We start from the raw sequence: 20,859 nt of genomic DNA, 5'->3' as shown, positions 1-20,859 counted from the left end.
CAAACAAGCGAAGCATCGAATAATCGGGAGAGCGATCAAACAGACGCTCAAAAGGAACACCACCCTGCAAAGCAGCAGATGGCTGAAGGTTGATGAGATAGACAGAAGTGGAGATAGCCTCTGCCCAAAAATGAGGCGGAAGAGAGGCGGCGATCATCATAGCACGAGCCGTCTCAAGAAGGTGACGATGCTTGCGCTCAGACACACCATTCTGAGCATGAGCACCAGGACAAGAGAACTGGGCAAGAGTACCCTGCTCAGCAAGGACACCACGCAACATCTTAGAGATATACTCACCAGCGGAGTCAGCACGAAAAACATGAATGGGTGAAGAGAACTGAGTATGAACCATGGCAGCAAAACGCTTATAAATAGACAACACCTCACTACGCGAAGTCATGAAATAAAGCCATGTGTAACGAGAAAAATCATCGATGAAAATAATATAGTATTTATGACCACCTTTCGAAGTGAAAGGAGCTGGACCCCATACATCAGAATGGACTAAATCGAAAGGACGCTGAGACACTGACTCACTATGAGAATATGGTAGCTGAATCTGCTTGCCAAGACGACAACCCTGACACTCTAAAGAGACATCTCCTGAGACAGACCCCAGAAGACCTCGACGAACTAAAGACGATAATCGAGAACCACACATATGACCAAGGCGATGATGCCACTGCTTGAAGGAACCAGTAACAGAAGCGACAGCAGCGGAGGAACTGGCGATGGTGGTGGCAGCGGAAGGAACATGAAGCCAGTCCAACTCCCAAAGACCCTGAGAATCACGGCGGCGAGGGCCAGCCCCAACCAGAGTGTGCGTGCGACGATCCTGAACAGAACAAGAGTCAACATCAAGGATGACATGACAACCAGAATCAGTAAGTTGACCGGCAGAAAATAGATTCATGGTAAGTCGAGGAACATGAGCAACATCAGGAACATAATAAGAAGGAGTAGAAAGATGGCCTCTACTAGCAACAGAAAGTGGAGTACCATCAGCAGTGAAGACATGAACAGGAGAATCCAGCGAGCGAAGAGAACACAAAGCAGAAGAATGAGAAGACATATGAAAAGAAGCTCCAGAATCCAGAACCCATGGGGATGTACCTGACTGTGTAGAGGGCGGGTGCTCAGTGCGGGAAGCATCAGTCACAGAACCAGCAGTACCCGTCGAGGAAGAACCTGAAGCCGCGAGCAGACGCTTAAGTCTCAGAATATCCTGCTCAGTCAAAGCAATGGCTGAAGCTGGTGAGGGAGATGACGAAGGCCCTGAGGAGGATGATCGCGCCTTGCGCAGGTGTTTCCTCTTTGTGTAGCACTGGGACTCAATATGACCATCATTGTTGCAGTAGTCACAATGTGAACGGGGCCGACCTGAGCCTCCAGAAGGAGTGGGCAAGAGCGGCGGAGCACTCGAGCGAGAATGGGGCGGTGCAGCAGGTGGAGTGGAAGAAACCCGAGTAGCGAGCACCGAGGGAACCTCCAGCAAACCAGCACCGCGTAGGCGAGTCTCCTCAGCACGAATCTCCGAAAGCGCCTCCATGAGAGAAATACGGCCACGAGCAAGCAACTGAGCACGCCGGGGCTCAAACTCCTTACGGAGCCGAGACAGGAACTCGTAGACGCGATGAAACTCCAAATCGGCCTGGACAGCCTGGCAGCAGGGGCAAGTACGACAACCAGCACTGCGGAGAGAATCAAGCTGGCGCCAGATAGCAGAACTCTGTGCATAAAAGTCATCAACAGTAGAGTCACCCTGCTGAAGAGCATGCTCCTGACGAACCACAGAAAGGTATAAGGCATCACTAGAGGGCTCATAGCGCTGACGAAGACAGGTCCACATCTGGAAGACAGTAGGAAGACCCAGAAACTCAGAAGCAAACTGAGGCAGAACACTAGAAGTGAGAACAGCGGCAGCACGAGCATCATCATCAAGCCACTGGGTGTAAACAGACAAAGCACCATGATACGTCTGAAGAGCCTCCTCATAAGCCAGAGCCCTCTCATCATAGGCACGATCAGCAGCCTCATCAGCAACCTTAGCCGCATCCTTGGCGGCCTGATTAGCATCCGGAGGAAGAACCAGTGGAGTCGGCGGAGTAGGGGCCACCGGAAGAACCGGACGTGGCGGACAGCAGACCTCGCTAGAAAGAACACCCCAGAGACGGATGCCACGCATGTGAATGCGCATGAAGCCAGCAAACTCGGTGTAGTTAGTACCGTCGAAGATCACCGGACAGCGAGGGACAACGACAAAGCCCGATGCAGCAGACAATTTTTTTTGGAATAAGCACCCGGAATCAGAGGAACCACCGAACAGCAGGCGGACGAGCACGCACGAACGGCAGCCGCAGGAGGGGCAGACGAACACGGGCGGACGCGGGGCCTGGTACGGGAGCCCGCACGTCGCGGTGGCCGAGCCGGGGAGAGCGGCGGCGGCGGCCTACTTCGAGCGTGAGGGAGTCGTCGGGCAGGAGAGCCGCGGTCGACGAGCGGCAGCCGCGGGCGGGGCGGATGAGCAGGAGCAGCGGCGGCCGACTCCGCGGGAGCAGGAGGGAGCTTCGAGCGGGAGGCGGGAGGGAGCTTCGAGCGGTAGCAGCCACAGGCGACGACGACCTCGAGCAGGAGGACGGCGACTTCGAACGGGAGCAGCGGCGGCCGACTCGATCGGGACGGATCAATAGCACGAGTTGCAGCGTGCAAAAAATTGACCTAGCCCTAATACCATGTTAGGAATAAGCAACTTGTATTCCCATGAGGCCATAGGCCGATATATATACATGTACAGGTCTGGTACATATGCAGGAAACCCCTTATACTACGGGATAAATACAAAGGGGTATACATGACTTATATTATAACTCTAACAATAGGCGGGTTAGGAATCCGTCAAAGGTAACCCGGGAAGTGGAATGAGTAAAACAGAAGGATTGGGGCTTACCCAACTGGGAGGATTATACATAGAATATCCATCTCTGCGATTGATCCAAAGAAATTCCTCTTCCTCCCCTTTGAACAACTCGGCCAGTATTTTGGCCAGAGCGGCAGGGGTGCCCAGACCTTTTCGACCACAGCGGGAGGCGTCGTCCTCCCCGTTATAGTGCCACATTGGGAGCCCTCTGTATTGAAGCGGCTGAACCCCTCGCGTTACGGAGGTCGCCATTACCTCAATCATTGTTAATCCGGACTGGGCGAGCGTTTTTATCTCGCCCAAGAGTTGACGAACCTCCGCACTATCATCCTCCTCGAAGCTCCGGAGGCGCCAACTGTGGCGTCTCTTTAGCGGAACACTTGCAAATTCAGGAAGACCCTTTCGAATTGGGTCGGGAAGTGCAACGTCCTCAATACAGAACCACTCGGAAAGCCATTCTTCAGATGCCTTCCTTGGTGTGCCGGACGGATATCCGGTATCGGCGATGTGCCACACTTCGGCTCCGCCAACTTCAAATATAGACCCTTCATGGTTACGCGGGACAAGACGAAACAATTTTCTCCACAATTTGAAATGGGCTTCGACGCCCAGGAATAGTTCGCATAAAGCAACATAACCGGCAATGTGCAAGATGGAGGCGGGAGTGAAGTTGTGCAGCTGAAGACCGTAATATTCCAGAAGCCCTCGAAGGAATGGATGGACTGGAAATCCGATGCCCCTCAGCAGATAGGGGACGAATCACACTCGCTCCCTTCCGGATGGATTGGGGAAGTCTTCCGCTTGAGTCACACCATTAAAAGAGACCGACCCTGCTCGGACAGGGACCAGTTCCGCAGGAGGAAGAAATCCCTGTGTTTGCAGCTTTGCTAGCTGACTGCTAGTCACGGAACACTTCTCCCACTCGCTTCTCTTTGGGCCGGAGCGGGAGGAAGAGCTGGGGATGCTAGCCATGTTGGAGTGGTTTCTTTCGGCAGTTTCTGGGGATTTTTCTCGGCACGATGTCGCCTGGATCTAAGATCTGATTTCATTAAATAGGCATTCTGCCTTGTATGGATGGGGCATTATTTGTAAAAATGCCCTGACTTTCCGCATCCGCTTGATGCGTGGAAGACGAAGTTATTAGCGCGCAGAAGCCGAGGGAAACGATATTGAGTCAACAGCCGGATACATTACTCAAAGAAGGGAACCCGCCTTGCAATGCCGAAGACAATCCAAGCACCGAACACATCGTCATTGAAGCCTGGTTTGGGGGCTACTGAGGGAGTCCTGTACTAAGGGGTCCTCGGGGGTCCGACTTGTTATCCATGGGCCGGACTGATGGGCTATGAAGACATCAAGACCGAATACTATACCCGTGTCCGGATTGGACCCTGCTTGGCGTGGAAGGCAAGCTGGGCGATCGATTATGAAGATTCCTCCTTATGTAAACCGACTCCATGTAACCCTAGATCTCTCCGGTGTCTATATAAACCGGAGAGCATAGTCCGGATAGGACAGATTCATTACCATATACTCATAGGCTAGACTTCTAGGTTTTAGCCATTACGATCTTGTGGTAGATCAACTCTTGTAACACTCATATTCACCAAGATCAATCAAGCAGGAAGTAGGGTATTACCTCCATAAAGAGGGCCCGAACCTGGGTAAACATTGTGTCCCCCGTCTCCTATTACCATCGATCCTAGACGCACAGTTCGGGACCCCCTACCCGAGATCCGCCGGTTTTGACACCGACAATGCCCCGGAAGGCATCCCCTCTTTCATCTCAAACATTATCGGTAACCTCACTTGGAGCTATGTTTTCATTCGTCACATGATATGTGTTTTTCTTGGAGCGTCAATTTATTTTGTTAGGATTTGCTTGCTGTTATTTAGAATAATGTTTTGCATCTTTTATTTCAATAAAAGTGGCATTGATAGCCTTTACCATGCTTATTTTACAAGTCTACATGTTGCTGTTTGAAAACAGAAAGTTTACTGCTGTTGCAAAAATTCCCTAGAAAAGTCAGAATATGATAAAAATGTTGAAATTTTTGCGAAATAAGCTCTGATAAATTTTCTACAGTGTGGTATTTTTTTCATAATTTTTGGAGTTGAATAAGTATTGATACTCTTGCATTCTTTACAGATTGTACTGTTTTGGCAGATTGCTGTTATGTTTAAATTGTTTGCATATGTTTGCTTGTTTAATGATTCTATTTGAGGATAGGAGTATTAAATATGCAGAGGCATTTAGTACCGCCGTCATCTCGGTCCGGCCGAATGGGCCGTTTCCCAAAATGCCCTTGAAGGATTCTGCCAAGAAGTGGTAGAATTCTTTCTTCTATGTGCGCAACATTGGCGCGGAGTGCATAACCCTGCCGCTTTTCGTCAATGAGCAACCGCTCGCCAAGATGAACTGGGGCTACCTGCCCAAGAACCCGCTGCTGGGGATGCTGGACATGTCCATTCGGGTCACTGAGATGACAGTGCGCGAGGGGCTCACCAGGATGGACCTCATCACGACCTTCATCACGTGCCGGGTGCTGCCGCTGCAGCGCCGGGTTCACAACATCATAGAGATGGGTGACCAGCAGGACCCCACCCGGACGTCGGCCCGGGATTTGACATTGGCGCAGGTTGCCGACTGGGTCAACAACATCTCCAAGGCCGGGTTGGCCGCTGACTGGCGCTTCGGGAAGGCGCCCAACAACAGAGCGAACCCGGCGCCAGTGTTGAGTCCCTAGTCTCCATTTTTCACAATGTTTGAGATTCTCCTCCGCCCCGACGCGATGAGAGAGATGCTACTGCTCACGGTACAACAAACGCGTGATGGGACGAGGACGCATGTCTTGGTGAATGAGCAAGCTGGCTCAGACGACAGCGAGTCCATCACCGACAACGCGGAGTCGGCTGAAGCGCAGTCGGCTGATGACCCACAAGTATAGGGGATCAATCGTAGTCCTTTCGATAAGTAAGAGTGTCGAACCCAACGAGGAGCAGAAGAAAATGACAAGTGGTTTTCAGCAAGGTATTTTCTGCAAGCACTGAAATAGTCGGTAACGAGTAGTTTGATAGCAAGATAATTTGTAATGAGCAAGTAACGATAATGGTAAATAAAGTGCAGCAAGATTGCCCAATCCTTTTGTGGCAAAGTACATGTCAAAACGGTCTCTTATGATAAGCAAAGCGTTCTTGAGGGTACACGGGAATTTCACCATATCACTTTCATCATGTTGGTTTGATTCGCGTTTGCTACTTTGATAATTTGATATGTGGGTGGACCGATGCTTAGGTACTGTTCTTACTTGAACAATCCTCCTACTTATGATTAACCCCCTCCAAGCATCTGCAACTATGAGAAAAGTATTAAGATAAAATCTAACCATAGCATTACACTTTTGGATCCAAATCGGTCCCTTACAAAGTAGCGCATAAACTGGTTTAAGCTTCTGTCACTCTAGCAACCCATCATCTAATAACTACTCCACAATGCATTCCCTTGGGCCCAAATATGGTGAAGTGCTATTGATGTCTGCTAGACTACGTTGGTATTTCCCCAAAGAGGAAGGGATGATGCAGCACATCGCCGGTAGGTATTTCCCTTAGTGACGAGACCAAGATTATCGAACCAGTAGGAGAACCAAGCAACACCAAGTGAACGGCACATGCACACAAATAACAAATACTCGCAACCCGACGTATTAAAGGGGTTGTCAATCCCTTTCGGGTAACGGCGCCAGAAATTGGCAAACGGACGTGAGAAAGTTGTGATACTTTGATAGACGGATCTCGCGGGAACGCGAGATAAAATAAATTGCAGCAAAGTATTTTTGTATTTTTGGTTTAATAGATACGAAAATAAAAGCAAATAAAATAGATCGCAAAGGCAGAAATATTAAAGAAGAGACCCCGGGGCCGTAGGTTTCACTAGTGGCTTCTCTCGAGAAAAATAGCAAACGGTGGGTAAACAAATTACTGTTGGGAAATTGTAGAACTTCAAATAATCATGTCGAGATCCAGGAAATGATCATTATATAGGCATCATGTCCAAGATTAGTAGACCGACTCCTGCTGCATCTACTACTAATACTCCACACTTCGACCGCTATCCAGCATGCATCTAGTGTATTAAGTTCATGGAAAAACGGAGTAATGCAATAAGAACGATGACATGATGTAGACAAGATCTATTTATGTCGAAATAGACCTCATCTTGTTATCCTTAACAGCAATGATACATACATGTCGGTTCCCCTTCTGTCACTGGGATCAAGCACCGTAAGATCGAACCCATCACAAAGCACCTCTTCCCATTGCAAGATAAATAGATCAAGTTGGCCAAACAAAACCCAAATATCAGATAAGAAATACGAGGCTATAAGCAATCATGCATATAAGAGATCAAGAAGACTCAAATAACTTTCATGGATAAAAAGATAGATCTGATCATACACTCAAAGTTCATCCGATCCCAACAAACACACCGCAAAAAGTGTTACATGAAGGAAATATGCCCTAGAGGCAATAATAAAGTTATTATTTATTTCCTTTTATCATGATAAATGTTTATTATTCATGCTAGAATTGTATTAACCGGAAATATGATACATGTGTGAATACATAGACAAACAGAATGTCACTAGTATGCCTCTACTTGACTAGCTCGTTAATCAGAGATGGCTATGTTTCCTAGCCATGGACAAAGAGTTGTCATTTGATTAATGGGATCACATCATTAGGAGAATGATGTGATTGACATGACCCATTCCGTTAGCTTAGCACTCGATCGTTTAGTATGTTGCTATTGCTTTCTTCATGACTTATACATGTTCCTATGACTATGAGATTATGCAACTCCCGTTTACCGGAGGAACACTTTGTGTGCTACCAAACGTCACAACGTAACTGGGTGATTATAAAGGTGCTCTACAGGTGTCTCCGAAGGTACTTGTTGGGTTGGCGTATTTTGAGATTAGGATTTGTCACTCCGATTGTCGGAGAGGTATCTCTGGGCCCACTCGGCAGTGCACATCACTATAAGCCTTGCAAGCATTGCAACTAATGAGTTAGTTGCGGGATGATGTATTACGGAACAAGTAAAGAGACTTGCCGGTAACGAGATTGAACTAGGTATTGAGATACCGACGATCGAATCTTGGGCAAGTAACATACCGATGACAAAGGGAACAACGTATGTTGTTATGCGGTTTGACCGATAAAGATCTTCGTAGAATATGTAGAAGCCAATATGAGCCTCCGGGTTCCGCTATTGTTTATTGACCGGAGACATGTCTCGGTCATGTCTACATAGTTCTCGAACCCGTAGGGTCCGCATGCTTAAAGTTCGATGACGGTTTTATTATGAGTTTATGTGTTTTGATGTACCGAAGGTTGTTCGGAGTCCCGGATGTGATCACGGACATGACGAGGAGTCTCGAAATGGTCGAGACAAGAAGATTGAAATATTGGACGACTATATTCGGACACCGGAATGGTTCCGGGGGTTATCGGATATTTATCGGAGTACCTGGGGTTACCGGAACCCCCCCGGGAAGCTATTGGGCCTTATGGGCCTTAGTGGAAAGGAGAGAGGGAGGCCAAGAGGTGGCGCGCGGGCCCCTTGCCCCAATCCGAATTGGGAAAGGGAAGGGGGCAGCGGCCCCCCTTCTCCTTCCTTCTCTCCACCTCCTCCTTCCCCCCTTCTCCAAGTTGGAATAGGAAAGGGGGGAGGCCAAACCTACTTGGAGTCGGATTGCCCCCCTTGGGCGCGCCTCTCCCCTTGGCCGGCCCTCTCCTCCTCCCCCCTTTATATACGGAGGAGGGGGCACCCCATAGACACAACAATTGATCTCTTGATCTCTTAGCCGTGTGCGGTGCCCCCTTCCACCATATTCCACCTCGATAATATCGTAGCGGTGCTTAGGCGAAGCCCTGTGTCGGTAGAACATCATCATCGTCACCACGCCGTCGTGCTGACGGAACTCTCCCTCAAAGCTCGGCTGGATCGGAGTTCGAGGGACGTCATCGAGTTGAACGTGTGCAGAGCTCGGAGGTGTCGTGCGTTCGGTGCTTGATCGGTCGGATCATGAAGACGTACGACTACATCAACCGCGTTGTGCTAACGCTTCTGCTTTCGGTCTATGAGGGTACGCGGACACACTCGCCCCTCTCGTTGCCATGCATCACCATGATCTTGCGTGTGCGTAGGAATTTTTTTGAAATTACTACGTTCCCCAACATTACATCATATGGATCTCCAAGAGACCATTGTATTGAGAATCAAACGAGAGAGAGGAAGCTATCTAGCTACTAACTACGGACCCGTAGGTCTACAAGTGACTACTCACGCATCATCGGAGAGGCACCAATGGACATGATGAACCCCTCCGTGATGGTGTCTAGATTGGATCTGGTGGTTCTGGAACTTGCGGTGGCTGAAATTGATTTTCGTCGACTCCCCTAGGGTTTCTGGAATATTGGGGTATTTATAGAGTAAAGAGGCGGTCCGGGGGGCACCCGAGGTGGGCACAGCCCACCAGGGCGTGCATGGGCCTCCAGGCGCGCCCTGGTGATCTGTGCTCCCCTCGGAGCAACCCCCAGGTGCTTCTTCGGCCCACTGGATGTCTTCTGGTCCACAAAATCTACAAAAAGTTTCACTGCGTTTGGACTCCGTTTGGTATTGATTTCCTGCGATGTAAAAACATGCAAAAAACAGCAACCGGCACTTGGCACTATGCCAATAGGTTAGTACCAAAAAATGATATAAAATGACTATAAAATGATTATGAAACATTCAAGAATAAAAATATAATAGCATGGAACAATAAAAAATTATTGATACGTTGGAGACGTATCAGCATCCCCAAGCTTAATTCCTGCTCGTCCTCGAGTCGGTAAATGATAAAAATAGAATTTTTGATGTGGAATGCTGCCTAACATGTCATCTCATATTCTTTTCTTTTTAGCATGGACATTTGGACTTTTATATTGTTACCAAAAAAGGCTTTCGCCCCGCTTTATATATAAAGCAAACCGCCAAGAGCACACATACACGGACTAGTCCAGAACACACACACCCAAGTCACATAACGAGAAGTACCAAGGTTCTGCTGAGGGCACAACTCAACAAGCCCAAAAGAAACAAAAGATTACGCGACCGAGGCAAGGCGTCTAATCTGGCTCCAGGGGTCGAGCGTGAATCATATAGTAGATATGATCAACATAGTGATGTTCACCATTGAAAACTACTCCATTTCACGTGATGATCGGTTATGGTTTAGTTGATTTGGATCACGCGATCACTTAGATGATTAGAGGGATGTTTATCTAAGTGGGAGTTCTTAAGTAATATGATTAATTGAACTTAAATTTATCATGAACTTAGTACCTGATAGTATTTTGCATGTCTATGTTTGTTGTAGATAGATGGCTCGTGCTGTTGTTCCGTTGAATTTTAATGCGTTCCTTGAGAAAGCAAAGTTGAAAGATGATGGTAGCAATTACACGGACTGGGTCCGTAACTTGAGGATTATCCTCATTGCTGCACAGAAGAATTACGTCCTGGAAGCACCGCTGGGTGCCAAACCTGCTGCAGGAGCAACACCAGATGTTATGAACATCTGGCAGAGCAAAGCTGATGACTACTCGATAGTTCAGTGTGCCATGCTTTACGTCTTAGAACCGGGACTTCAACGACGTTTTGAACGTCATGGAGCATATGAGATGTTTCAGGAGTTGAAGTTAATATTTCAAGCAAATGCCCGGATTGAGAGATATGAAGTCTCCAATAAGTTCTACAGCTGCAAGATGGAGGGGAATAGTTCTGTCAGTGAGCATATACTCAGAATGTCTGGGTATAACAGTCACTTGATTCAACTAGGAGTTAATCTTCCAGCTGATAGCGTCATTGACAGAATTCTTCAATCACTGCCACCAAGCTACAAGAGCTTTGTGATGAACTATAACATGCAAGGGATGGATAAGACGATTCCCGAGCTCTTCGCAATGCTAAAGGCTGCGGAGGTAGAAATCAAGAAGGAGCATCAAGTGTTGATGGTCAATAAGACCACCAGTTTCAAGAAAAAGGGTAAAGGGAAGAAGAAGGGGAACTTCAAGAAGAACAACAAGCAAGTTGCTGCTCAAGAGAAGAAACCCAAGTCTGGACCTAAGCCTGAGACTGAGTGCTTCTACTACAAGCAGACTGGTCACTGGAAGCGGAACTGCCCCAAGTATTTGGCGGATAAGAAGGATGGCAAGGTGAACAAAGGGACTACGGATTAAGCGGACACTGGCTAAGGACGAGGTGACGATGCGCGTGGGAAATGGTTCCAAAGTCGATGTGATCGCCGTCGGCACGCTACCTCTACATCTACCTTCGGGATTAGTTTTAGACCTAAATAATTGTTATTTGGTGCCAGCGTTGAGCATGAACATTATATCTGGATCTTGTTTGATGCGAGATGGTTATTCATTTAAATCTGAGAATTATGGTTGTTCTATTTATATGAGTAATATCTTTTATAGTCATGCACCCTTGAAGAGTGGTCTATTTTTGATGAATCTCGATAGTAGTGATACACATATTCATAATGTTGATGCCAAAAGATGCAGATTTGATAATGATAGTGCAACTTATTTGTGGCACTGCCGTTTGGGTCATATTGGTGTAAAGGGCATGAAGAAGCTCCATACTGATGGACTTTTGGAATCACTTGATTATGAATCACTTGGTACTTGCGAACCATGCCTCATAGGCAAGATGACTAAAACACCGTTCTCCGGAACTATGGAGCAAGCAACTGATTTATTGGAGATCATACATACTGATGTATGTGGTCCAATGAATATTGAGGCTCGCGGCGGGTATCGTTATTTTCTCACCTTCACAGATGATTTAAGCAGATATGGGTATATCTACTTAATGAAACATAAGTCTGAAACATTTGAAAAGTTCAAAGAATTTCAGAGTGAAGTTGAAAATCATCGTAACAAGAAAATAAACTTTCTACGATCTGATCGTGGAGGAGAATATTTGAGTTACGAATTTGGTTTACATTTGAAACAATGCGTAATAGTTTCGCAACTCACGGCACCTAGAACACGACAGCGTAATGGTGTGTCCGAACGTCGTAATCGTACTTTACTAGATATGGTGCGATCTATGATGTCTCTTACTGATTTACCGCTATCATTTTGGGGTTATGCTTTAGAGACGGCCGCATTCACGTTAAATAGGGCACCATCAAAATCCGTTGAGACGATGCCTTATGAACTGTGGTTTGGCAAGAAACCAAAGTTGTCGTTTCTTAAAGTTTGGGGCTGTGATGCTTATGTGAAAAAGCTTCAACCTGATAAGCTCGAACCCAAATCGGAGAAATGTGTCTTCATAGGATACCCAAAAGAAACCGTTGGGTACACCTTCTATCACAGATCCGAAGGCAAGATATTCGTTGCCAAGAACGGGTCCTTTCTATAGAAGGAGTTTCTCTCGAAAGAAGTGAGTGGGAGGAAAGTAGAACTTGATGAGGTAACAGTACCTGCTCCCTTATTGGAAAGTAGTACATCACAGAAACCGGTTCCTGTGACATCTACACCAATTAGTGAGGAAGTTAATGATGATGATCATAATACTTCAGATCAAGTTGTTACTGAACCTTGTAGGTCAACCAGAGTAAGATCCGCACCAGAGTGGTACGGTAATCCTGTTCTGGAGGTTATGTTACTAGACCATGACGAACCTATGAACTATGAAGAAGCGATGGTGAGCCCAGATTCCGCAAAATGGCTTGAGGCCATGAAATCTGAGATGGGATCCATGTATGAGAACAAAGTGTGGACTTTGGTTGACTTGCCCGATGATCGGCAGGCCATCGAGAATAAATGGATCTTCAAGAAGAAGACTGACACTGACGGTAATGTTACTGTCTATAAAGCTCGACTTGTTGCAAAAGGTTTTCGACAAGTTCAAGGGGTTGACTACGATGAGACCTTCTCACCCGTAGCGATTCTTAAGTCTGTCCGAATCATGTTAGCAATTGCCGCATTTTATGATTATGAAATTTGGCAAATGGATGTAAAAACTGCATTCCTGAATGGATTTCTGGAAGAAGAGTTGTATATGATGCAACCGGAAGGTTTTGTCGATCCAAACGGAGCTAACAAAGTGTGCAAGCTCCAGCGATCCATTTATGGACTGGTGCAAGCTTCTCGGAGTTGGAATAAACATTTTGATAGTGTGATCAAAGCATATGGTTTTATACAGACTTTTGGAGAATCCTGTATTTACAAGAAAGTGAGTGGGAGCTCTGTAGCATTTCTGATATTATATGTGGATGACGTATTGTTGATCGGAAATGATATAGAATTTCTGGATAGCATAAAGGGATATTTGAATAAGAGTTTTTCGATGAAGGACCTCGGTGAAGCTGCTTATATATTGGGCATCAAGATCTATAGAGATAGATCAAGACGCTTAATTGGACTTTCACAAAGCACATACCTTGACAAAGTTTTGAAGAAGTTCAAAATGGATCAAGCAAAGAAAGGGTTCTTGCCTGTGTTACAAGGTGTGAAGTTCAGTAAGACTCAATGCCCGACCACTACAGAAGATAGAGAGAAAATGAAAGATGTTTCCTACGGTTCAGCCATAGGCTCTACCATGTATGCAATGCTCTGTACCAGACCAGATGTGTGCCTTGCTATTAGTTTAGCAGGGAGGTACCAAAGTAATCCAGGAGTGGATCACTGGACATTGGTCAAGAACATCTTGAAATACTTAAGAAGGACTAAGGATATGTTTCTCGTTTATGGAGGTGACAAAGAGCTCGTCGTAAATGGTCACGTCGGTGCAAGCTTTGACACTGATCCGGACGATTCTAAATCGCAAACCAGATACGTGTTTATATTGAAAGGTGGAGCTGTCAGTTGGTGCAGTTCTAAACAAAGCGTTGTAGCGGGATCTACATGTGAAGCGGAGTACATAGCTGCTTCGGAAGCAGCAAATGAAGGAGTCTGGATGAAGGAGTTCATATCCGATCTAGGTGTCATACCTAGTGCATGGGGTCCAATGAAAATCTGTTGTGACAATACTGGTGCAATTGCTTTGGCAAAGGAATCCAGATTTCACAAGAGAACCAAGCACATCAAGAGACGCTTCAACTCCATCCGGGATCAAGTCCAGGTGGGAGACATAGAGATTTGCAAGATACATACGGATCTGAATGTTGCAGACCCATTGACTAAGCCTCTTCCACGAGCAAAACATGATCAACACCAAGACTCCATGGGTGTTAGAATCATTACTATGTAATCTAGATTATTGACTCTAGTGCAAGTGGGAGACTGAAGGAAATATGCCCTAGAGGCAATAATAAAGTTATTATTTATTTCCTTGTATCATGATAAATGTTTATTATTCATGCTAGAATTGTATTAACCGGAAACATGATACATGTGTGAATACATAGACAAACAGAATGTCACTAGTATGCCTCTACTTGACTAGCTCATTAATCAGAGATGGCTATGTTTCCTAGCCATGGACAAATAGTTTTCATTTGATTAACGGGATCACATCATTAGGAGAATGATGTGATTGACATGACCCATTCCGTTAGCTTAGCACTCGATCGTTTAGTATGTTGCTATTGCTTTCTTCATGACTTATACATGTTCCTATGACTATGAGGTTATGCAACTCCCGTTTACCAGAGGAACACTTTGTGTGCTACCAAACATCACAACGTAACTGGGTGATTATAAAGGTGCTCTACAGGTGTCTCCGAAGGTACTTGTTGGGTTGGCGTATTTCGAGATTAGGATTTGTCACTCCGATTGTCGGAGAGGTATCTCTGGGCCCACTCGGTAATGCACATCACTATAAGCCTTGCAAGCATTGCAACTAATGAGTTAGTTGCGGGATGATGTATTACGGAACAAGTAAAGAGACTTGCCGGTAACGAGATTGAACTAGGTATTGAGATACCGACGATCGAATCTCGGGCAAGTAACATACCAATGACAAAGGGAACAACGTATGTTGTTATGCGGTTTGACCGATAAAGATCTTCGTAGAATATGTAGGAGCCAATATGAGCATCCAGGTTCCGCTATTGGTTATTGACCGGAGGCGTGTCTCGGTCATGTCTACATAGTTCTCGAACCCGTAGGGTCTGCACGCTTCAAGTTTGATGACGGTTTTATTATGAGTTTATGTGTTTTGATGTACCGAAGGTTGTTCGGAGTCCCGGATGTGATCACGGACATGACGAGGAGTCTCGAAATGGTCGAGACAAGAAGATTGATATATTGGACGACTATATTCGGTCACCGAAATGGTTCCGGGGGTTATCGGATATTTATCGGAGTACCGGGGGTTACCGGAACCCCCCGGGAAGCTATTGGGCCTTATGGTCCTTAGTGCAAAGGAGAGAGGGAGGCCAAGAGGTGGCGCGTGGCCCCCCTTGCCCCAATCCAAATTGGGAAAGGGAAGGGGGCGGCGACCCCCCTTCTCCTTCCTTCTCTCCACCTCCTCCTTCCCCCTTCTCCTAGTTGGAATAGGAAAGGGGGGGGGGCAAACCTACTTGGAGTAGGATTGCCCCCCCCCCCTTGGGCGCGCCTCTCCCCTTGGCCGGCCCTCTCCTCCTCCCCACCTTTATATACGGAGGAGGGGGGCACCCCATAGACACAACAATTGATCTCTTGATCTCTTAGCCGTGTGCGGTGCCCCCCTCCACCATATTCCACCTCGATAATATCGTAGCGGTGCTTAGGCGAAGCCCTGCGTCGATAGAACATCATCATCGTCACCACGCCGTTGTGCTGACGGAACTCTCCCTCAAAGCTCGGCTGGATCGGAGTTCGACGGACGTCATCGAGTTTAACGTGTGCAGAACTCGGAGGTGCCGTGCGTTCGGTGCTTGATCGGTCGGATCATGAAGACATACCACTACATCAACCGCGTTGTGCTAACGCTTCCGCTTTCGGTCTATGAGGGTACGTGGAGACACTCTTCCCTCTCATTGCTATGCATCACCATGATCTTGCGTGTGCGTAGGAATTTTTTTGAAATTACTACGTTCCCCAACATTACATCATATGGATCTCCAAGAGACCATTGTATTGAGAATCAAACGACAGAGAGGAAGCTGTCTAGCTACTAACTACAGACCCATAGGTCTACAAGAGTCTACTCACGCATCATCGGAGAGGCACCAATGGACATGATGAACCCCTCCGTGATGGTGTCTAGATTGGATCTGGTGGTTCTGGAACTTGCGGCGGCTGAAATTGATTTTCGTCGACTCCCCTAGGGTTTCTGGAATATTGGGGTATTTATAGAGTAAAGAGGCGGTCCGAGGGGCACCCGAGGTGGGCACAGCCCACCAGGGCACGCGTGGGCCTCCAAGCGCGCCCAGGTGGGCTGTGCTCCCCTCGGAGCAGCCCCCAGGTGCTTTTTCGGCCCACTGGATGTCTTCTGGTCCAAAAAATCCACAAAAAGTTTCACTACATTTGGACTCCGTTTGGTATTGATTTCCTGTGATGTAAAAACATGCAAAAAACAGCAACTGGCACTTGGCACTATGTCAATAGGTTAGTACCAAAAAATGATATAAAATGACTATAAAATGATTATGAAACATTCAAGAATAAATATATAATAGCATGGAACAATAAAAAATTATTGATACGTTGGAGACGTATCAGCATCCCCAAGCTTAATTCCTGCTCGTCCTCGAGTAGGTAAATGATAAAAAAAGAATTTTTGATGTGGAATGCTGCCTAACATGTCATCTCATATTCTTTTCTTTTTAGCATGGACGTTTGGACTTTTATATTGTTACCGAAAAAGGCTTTCGCCCCGCTTTATATATAAAGCAAACCGCCAAGAGCACACATACACGGACTAGTCCAGAACACACACACCCAAGTCACATAACGAGAAGTACCAAGGTTCTGCTGAGGCCACAACTCAACAAGCCCAAAAGAAACAAAAAAGGACGCGACCGAGGCAAGGCGTCTAATCTGGCTCCGGGGGAGGCAGAGGGGGCGGCGGCGACAGACGGACGGCCATCGAGCGAAGGTCGGCCATGAAGGCGGTGATGGCGTCTCGATCCTGAGGGCGGCTAAGCGGCCGCCAAAGCTGCAAGTAACTAGACAGTTTGAATAGAGCGTTAGTAGCCCGTCGAAGAGGAATACGCTAAATCACAAGCTTATTGCGAATCGTCCAAAGAGTCCATGCAAGCGCCCCAATCTCGAGCCACCTAATGTGGCGAGAGGGCAGAGGGGAGTTCTGGAGTTCAGCGAAGAGGTCGGGGAAGTTAGTGTGCCACCAATCCCCTCCTACAGCCTCCCTAAAGCAGATCCACATGAATTGTGCTGAGACACAGGAGAAGAAGATGTGATTCGAATATTCGGGGGTACCACACAGAGGACAGAGGCCGGACCCAGGGCCATTGCGTTTGCGGACCTCCACCCCAGACGAAATCCTACCACAGATCCATTGCCACATGAATATCCGAATTTTCAATGGCAGGCGGATGGACCAGACCGCAAGGAGGGGGGAGGAGCGGAGGAGGGAGCGATGGCCGAGTAAAGGGACCTGGTGGAGAATTGTCCTAAGGGCTCAAGACGCCACCGAACCTCGTCCGGGCCAGCATCCACCACCGGCTCGTGGAGAGCGACGCAATCAAGCAGCTCAAGCCACGCGGCGGCTTCCGGAGGCCCAAATGACCTCTGGAAGGCGAGGCGCCCTAAGTCAATAAGGGCCCTCTCAACTGAGATCAAGGGGGTGACAGCAATGGAGAAGAGGTCGGGGAAGCGGGCCGCAAAGGGGGAGTCTCCCGCCCAACGGCCGAACTAGAACAACGTCGCCATACCCGAACCAACCGAGATGGAGGTCCCAATACGGAGGACGGGCAGCAGTTCGACGACCGATTGCCAAAACTGGGAACCGCCGGACCTTTGACAAAAGGCGAGGGGCCATCCGCGCAGGTACTTGTTCCGGATAATGTCAAGCCAGAGACCACCATGCCCTTGCGAAATGCGCCAAAGCCAGCGGATGAGGAGGGCAATATTCATGCGCTTAGAGCACATGATACCGAGGCCTCCCTGTTCCCGGGGCTTGCAGATGTCCGGCCAGCTAACCATGTGGTACTTCTGCTTATTGTTGTCGCCAGCCCAATAGAAGCGAGATTGGATTTTGGCGATCTCATGGTGAAGGGTCTCATGGAGGCTATAGAAGCTCATAAGAAACAGGAGGAGGCTAGAGAGGGAGGAGTTAATGAGGATCGTCCGAGCCGCCTTCGACAGCCACCTACCCTGCCAAGGCTCCGTGCGAGTTTGCAACTTGGCAACCGTGGGGCGCAAGTCCGCGAAGGTGAGCCGAGAGTCACTGATGGGGGTTCCCAAGTACGTCGTGGGGAAGGAGCCGAGGCGGCAGTTGAGGCGGTTGGTGATGTCGAGGGCTTCAGCCGGAGAATAGCCCATTACTATCACATCACTCTTGTCGAAGTTGATCTTGAGGCCAGACATTTGTTGGAAGCATAGGAGGAGGAACTTGAGGTTAGCGATGTCCGTGTCCGAGCCTTCGACCATGATGATGGTATCGTCGGCGTATTGGAGCATGGAAATCCCGGAGCCGCTAGCCAGATGAGGGGTAATCCCACGAATATGGCATGTGGCTTTGGCCATATCTAGGATGGCGGCCAGCGCGTCCACCACCATATTGAACAGGAACGGAGAGAAAGGATCGCCTTGTCTAACCCCACAGAGAGTGGGGAAGTAAGGGCCAATCTCCCCATTGATGTTCACGACGGTGCGACCGCGGGACACCATCTGCATCACCCGGGTGATCCCTCGATCATCGAAGCCCTTCCGGAGCAATACTTCCCGAAGGAAGGACCAACTAACAGTGTCGTAGGCCTTATGAAAGTCGATTTTCAGGAAGACCGCCTTGAGGTGTTTAGAGCGGACCTCATGGAGGACTTCATGAAGAACTAGCACCCCGTCCAGGATATATCGCCCTTTCACGAAGGCGGACTGGTTGGGGGGGGGGGGTAATGAGGTCAGCTAGCAGGGTCATCCCTATTGGCGTACCCTTTCGCCAGAATCCGGAAGATCACATTGATCACCGTGATCGGGCGAAACTGGCGAATGTCGGAGGCCCCCGACACTTTGGGAATGAGCGAAATGATCCCATAGTTGAGGCGACCAAGGTCGATGGTCCCAACGTAAAACTCGTCAAAGATGGCCATGATTTCTGGCTTAATCACATTCCAGAAGGTCTGGAAGAATTTAACCGGAAGGCCGTCCGGTCCCGGGGCCGAGGAGGGGTTCATGCCTCTAATGGCTGCCCAGACCTCATACACGCCGTGAGAGCCGCATTCTCCTCAGCGGAGACAAGCTGGCGGCCAGACCAGCAATCGTGTGCTAGAGAGAGACCGCTCCTAGGAGATGCAGAGAATAGGGATCGGTAGAACCCGTCGACATGGGCCCTAATGTCCCTCGGGGACTGCAGAAGGGACGGGCCGTCCTAGAGGAGAGGGACGGTGTTGCTTTGACGACGCCCATTCGCTATGGCCTGAAAGTAGGCAGTGTTCGCGTCGCCCTTCAGGACCCATTTCTGGGAACCCCGCAAGCGCCAATAAGCCTCCTCGCCCGTGTAGATGATGGAGAGTTGGTCCTCCAGGTCATACCAGGAGAGCCACTCATCAGGGGAGAGGCCGACCGTGTCAGCATGTGGAGATCGAGAGCCTGAATGGAGGTCAGCAAGGCCTTTTTCCGCTCGCGGAGGTCGCGACCCAGGTTGGCACCCCACCCCTTCATGAACTGTCGGCCGCGTTTTGGCACAGAGTTGCCAAGAGTCAATAGCCGAGGGGGCGGAGGTGGGGAAGAGACCTAGTCTCCACCCAGCGAGCCCTAACAGCCTCCACGAATCCAGTTTGGGACAGCCAGAATGTCTCAAACCAAAATCGTGGAGGGATCGGAGGTCGCTCGTCAGAGGAGGACAAGAGAAGAGGAACATGGTCGGAGCCGATCCGAGTGATGGCCGGGAGGGAAGCCAGAGGGCAGAGGAGGTCCCATTCCGGGGAGACTAAGACTCGGTCCAGGACGGACTGGGTCGGGGAGGCTTGCCGATTGGTCCAGGTGAACCTGGCACCAATCCTGTCTATCTCGCGAAGACCAAGATCGGCAATGTAGTCATTAAACATTTGCATACATGCAAAGTTGACGTGGTCATTGCTCTTGTCTTCCGCGAAGCGGAGGAGGTTAAAATCGCCCCCGACAACCACGGGCAGGGAGGCCGAAGAGACCTTCCGGTTAAGCTCCTCGAGGAAGGACGCGGATCTACTGTGGTCAGCCGGGACGTAGACGATGATAACCTCCCATTTGAAATTCAGGGCCCGTTCATAAAGCTCCATACTAACAAATAACTAGCCCCGATCCATACTCCCCACCTCGAAGGTGGCATCCTTCACACCTAGAAGGATGCCACCCGAATGGCCGGCATTCCCACTAGAAGGGAGCTAGTGCCACGCGAAGAGGTGGGAATTTAGCCTATCAAGTTCCGGCAAGGAGAAGTCAGAGCGCATGGTTTCCTGGATCGCCACTATGTCAATATGCTCATCGCGCAAATACTCGATGAGTTTGTGGCGTCGACCATCATGGACGAACCCGCGGATGTTCCAAAATAAGGCACGCATTAAGGAGCCATTGGGGGGCTACTTGACCCCAGGACACGGGAAGCGCTTTGGGCACGGAAAACGGCAGTGCGAGAGCGGGTGCGGCCACGAGGCTCGGCTGCCACCACCGGGGGGCGGCCAGCAGCCCTACGGGGCTGTGACGGTGCAGCCGCCGGAGAAGGGGCCGGGGGGATGGAGGGGACGAGGAGGGCCTGGCGGGCCTCCGCCAATTTTCCATCAAGAATCTTGCGAGCCTGG

At 48.7% G+C, this 20,859-nt stretch overlaps 1 protein-coding gene across 1 annotated transcript; it reads right to left on the bottom strand.

Annotated features, from left to right (window-relative positions):
• Positions 1-19,782: 19,782 nt before the first annotated feature.
• On the bottom strand, positions 19,783-20,340 carry LOC141027711 (uncharacterized). The gene has a single exon (XM_073504960.1). It carries the CDS (start codon positions 20,338-20,340, stop codon positions 19,783-19,785), a length of 558 nt encoding a protein of 185 aa, XP_073361061.1.
• Between the last annotated feature and the right edge of the window lie 519 nt (positions 20,341-20,859).

The sequence above is a fragment of the Aegilops tauschii genome, chromosome 1 (assembly GCF_002575655.3).
Source record: "Aegilops tauschii subsp. strangulata cultivar AL8/78 chromosome 1, Aet v6.0, whole genome shotgun sequence".
Classification (NCBI taxonomy): domain Eukaryota; kingdom Viridiplantae; phylum Streptophyta; class Magnoliopsida; order Poales; family Poaceae; genus Aegilops; species Aegilops tauschii.
Note: the sequence above shows the minus strand (reverse complement) of the source record. Positions and strands in the feature narration are given on the sequence as shown.

What these genes read in the sequence shown, in the direction of transcription:
- LOC141027711 (XM_073504960.1), bottom strand. Translation starts at nt 20,340, where the DNA reads ATGGAGCTTTATGAACGGGCCCTGAATTTCAAATGGGAGGTTATCATC.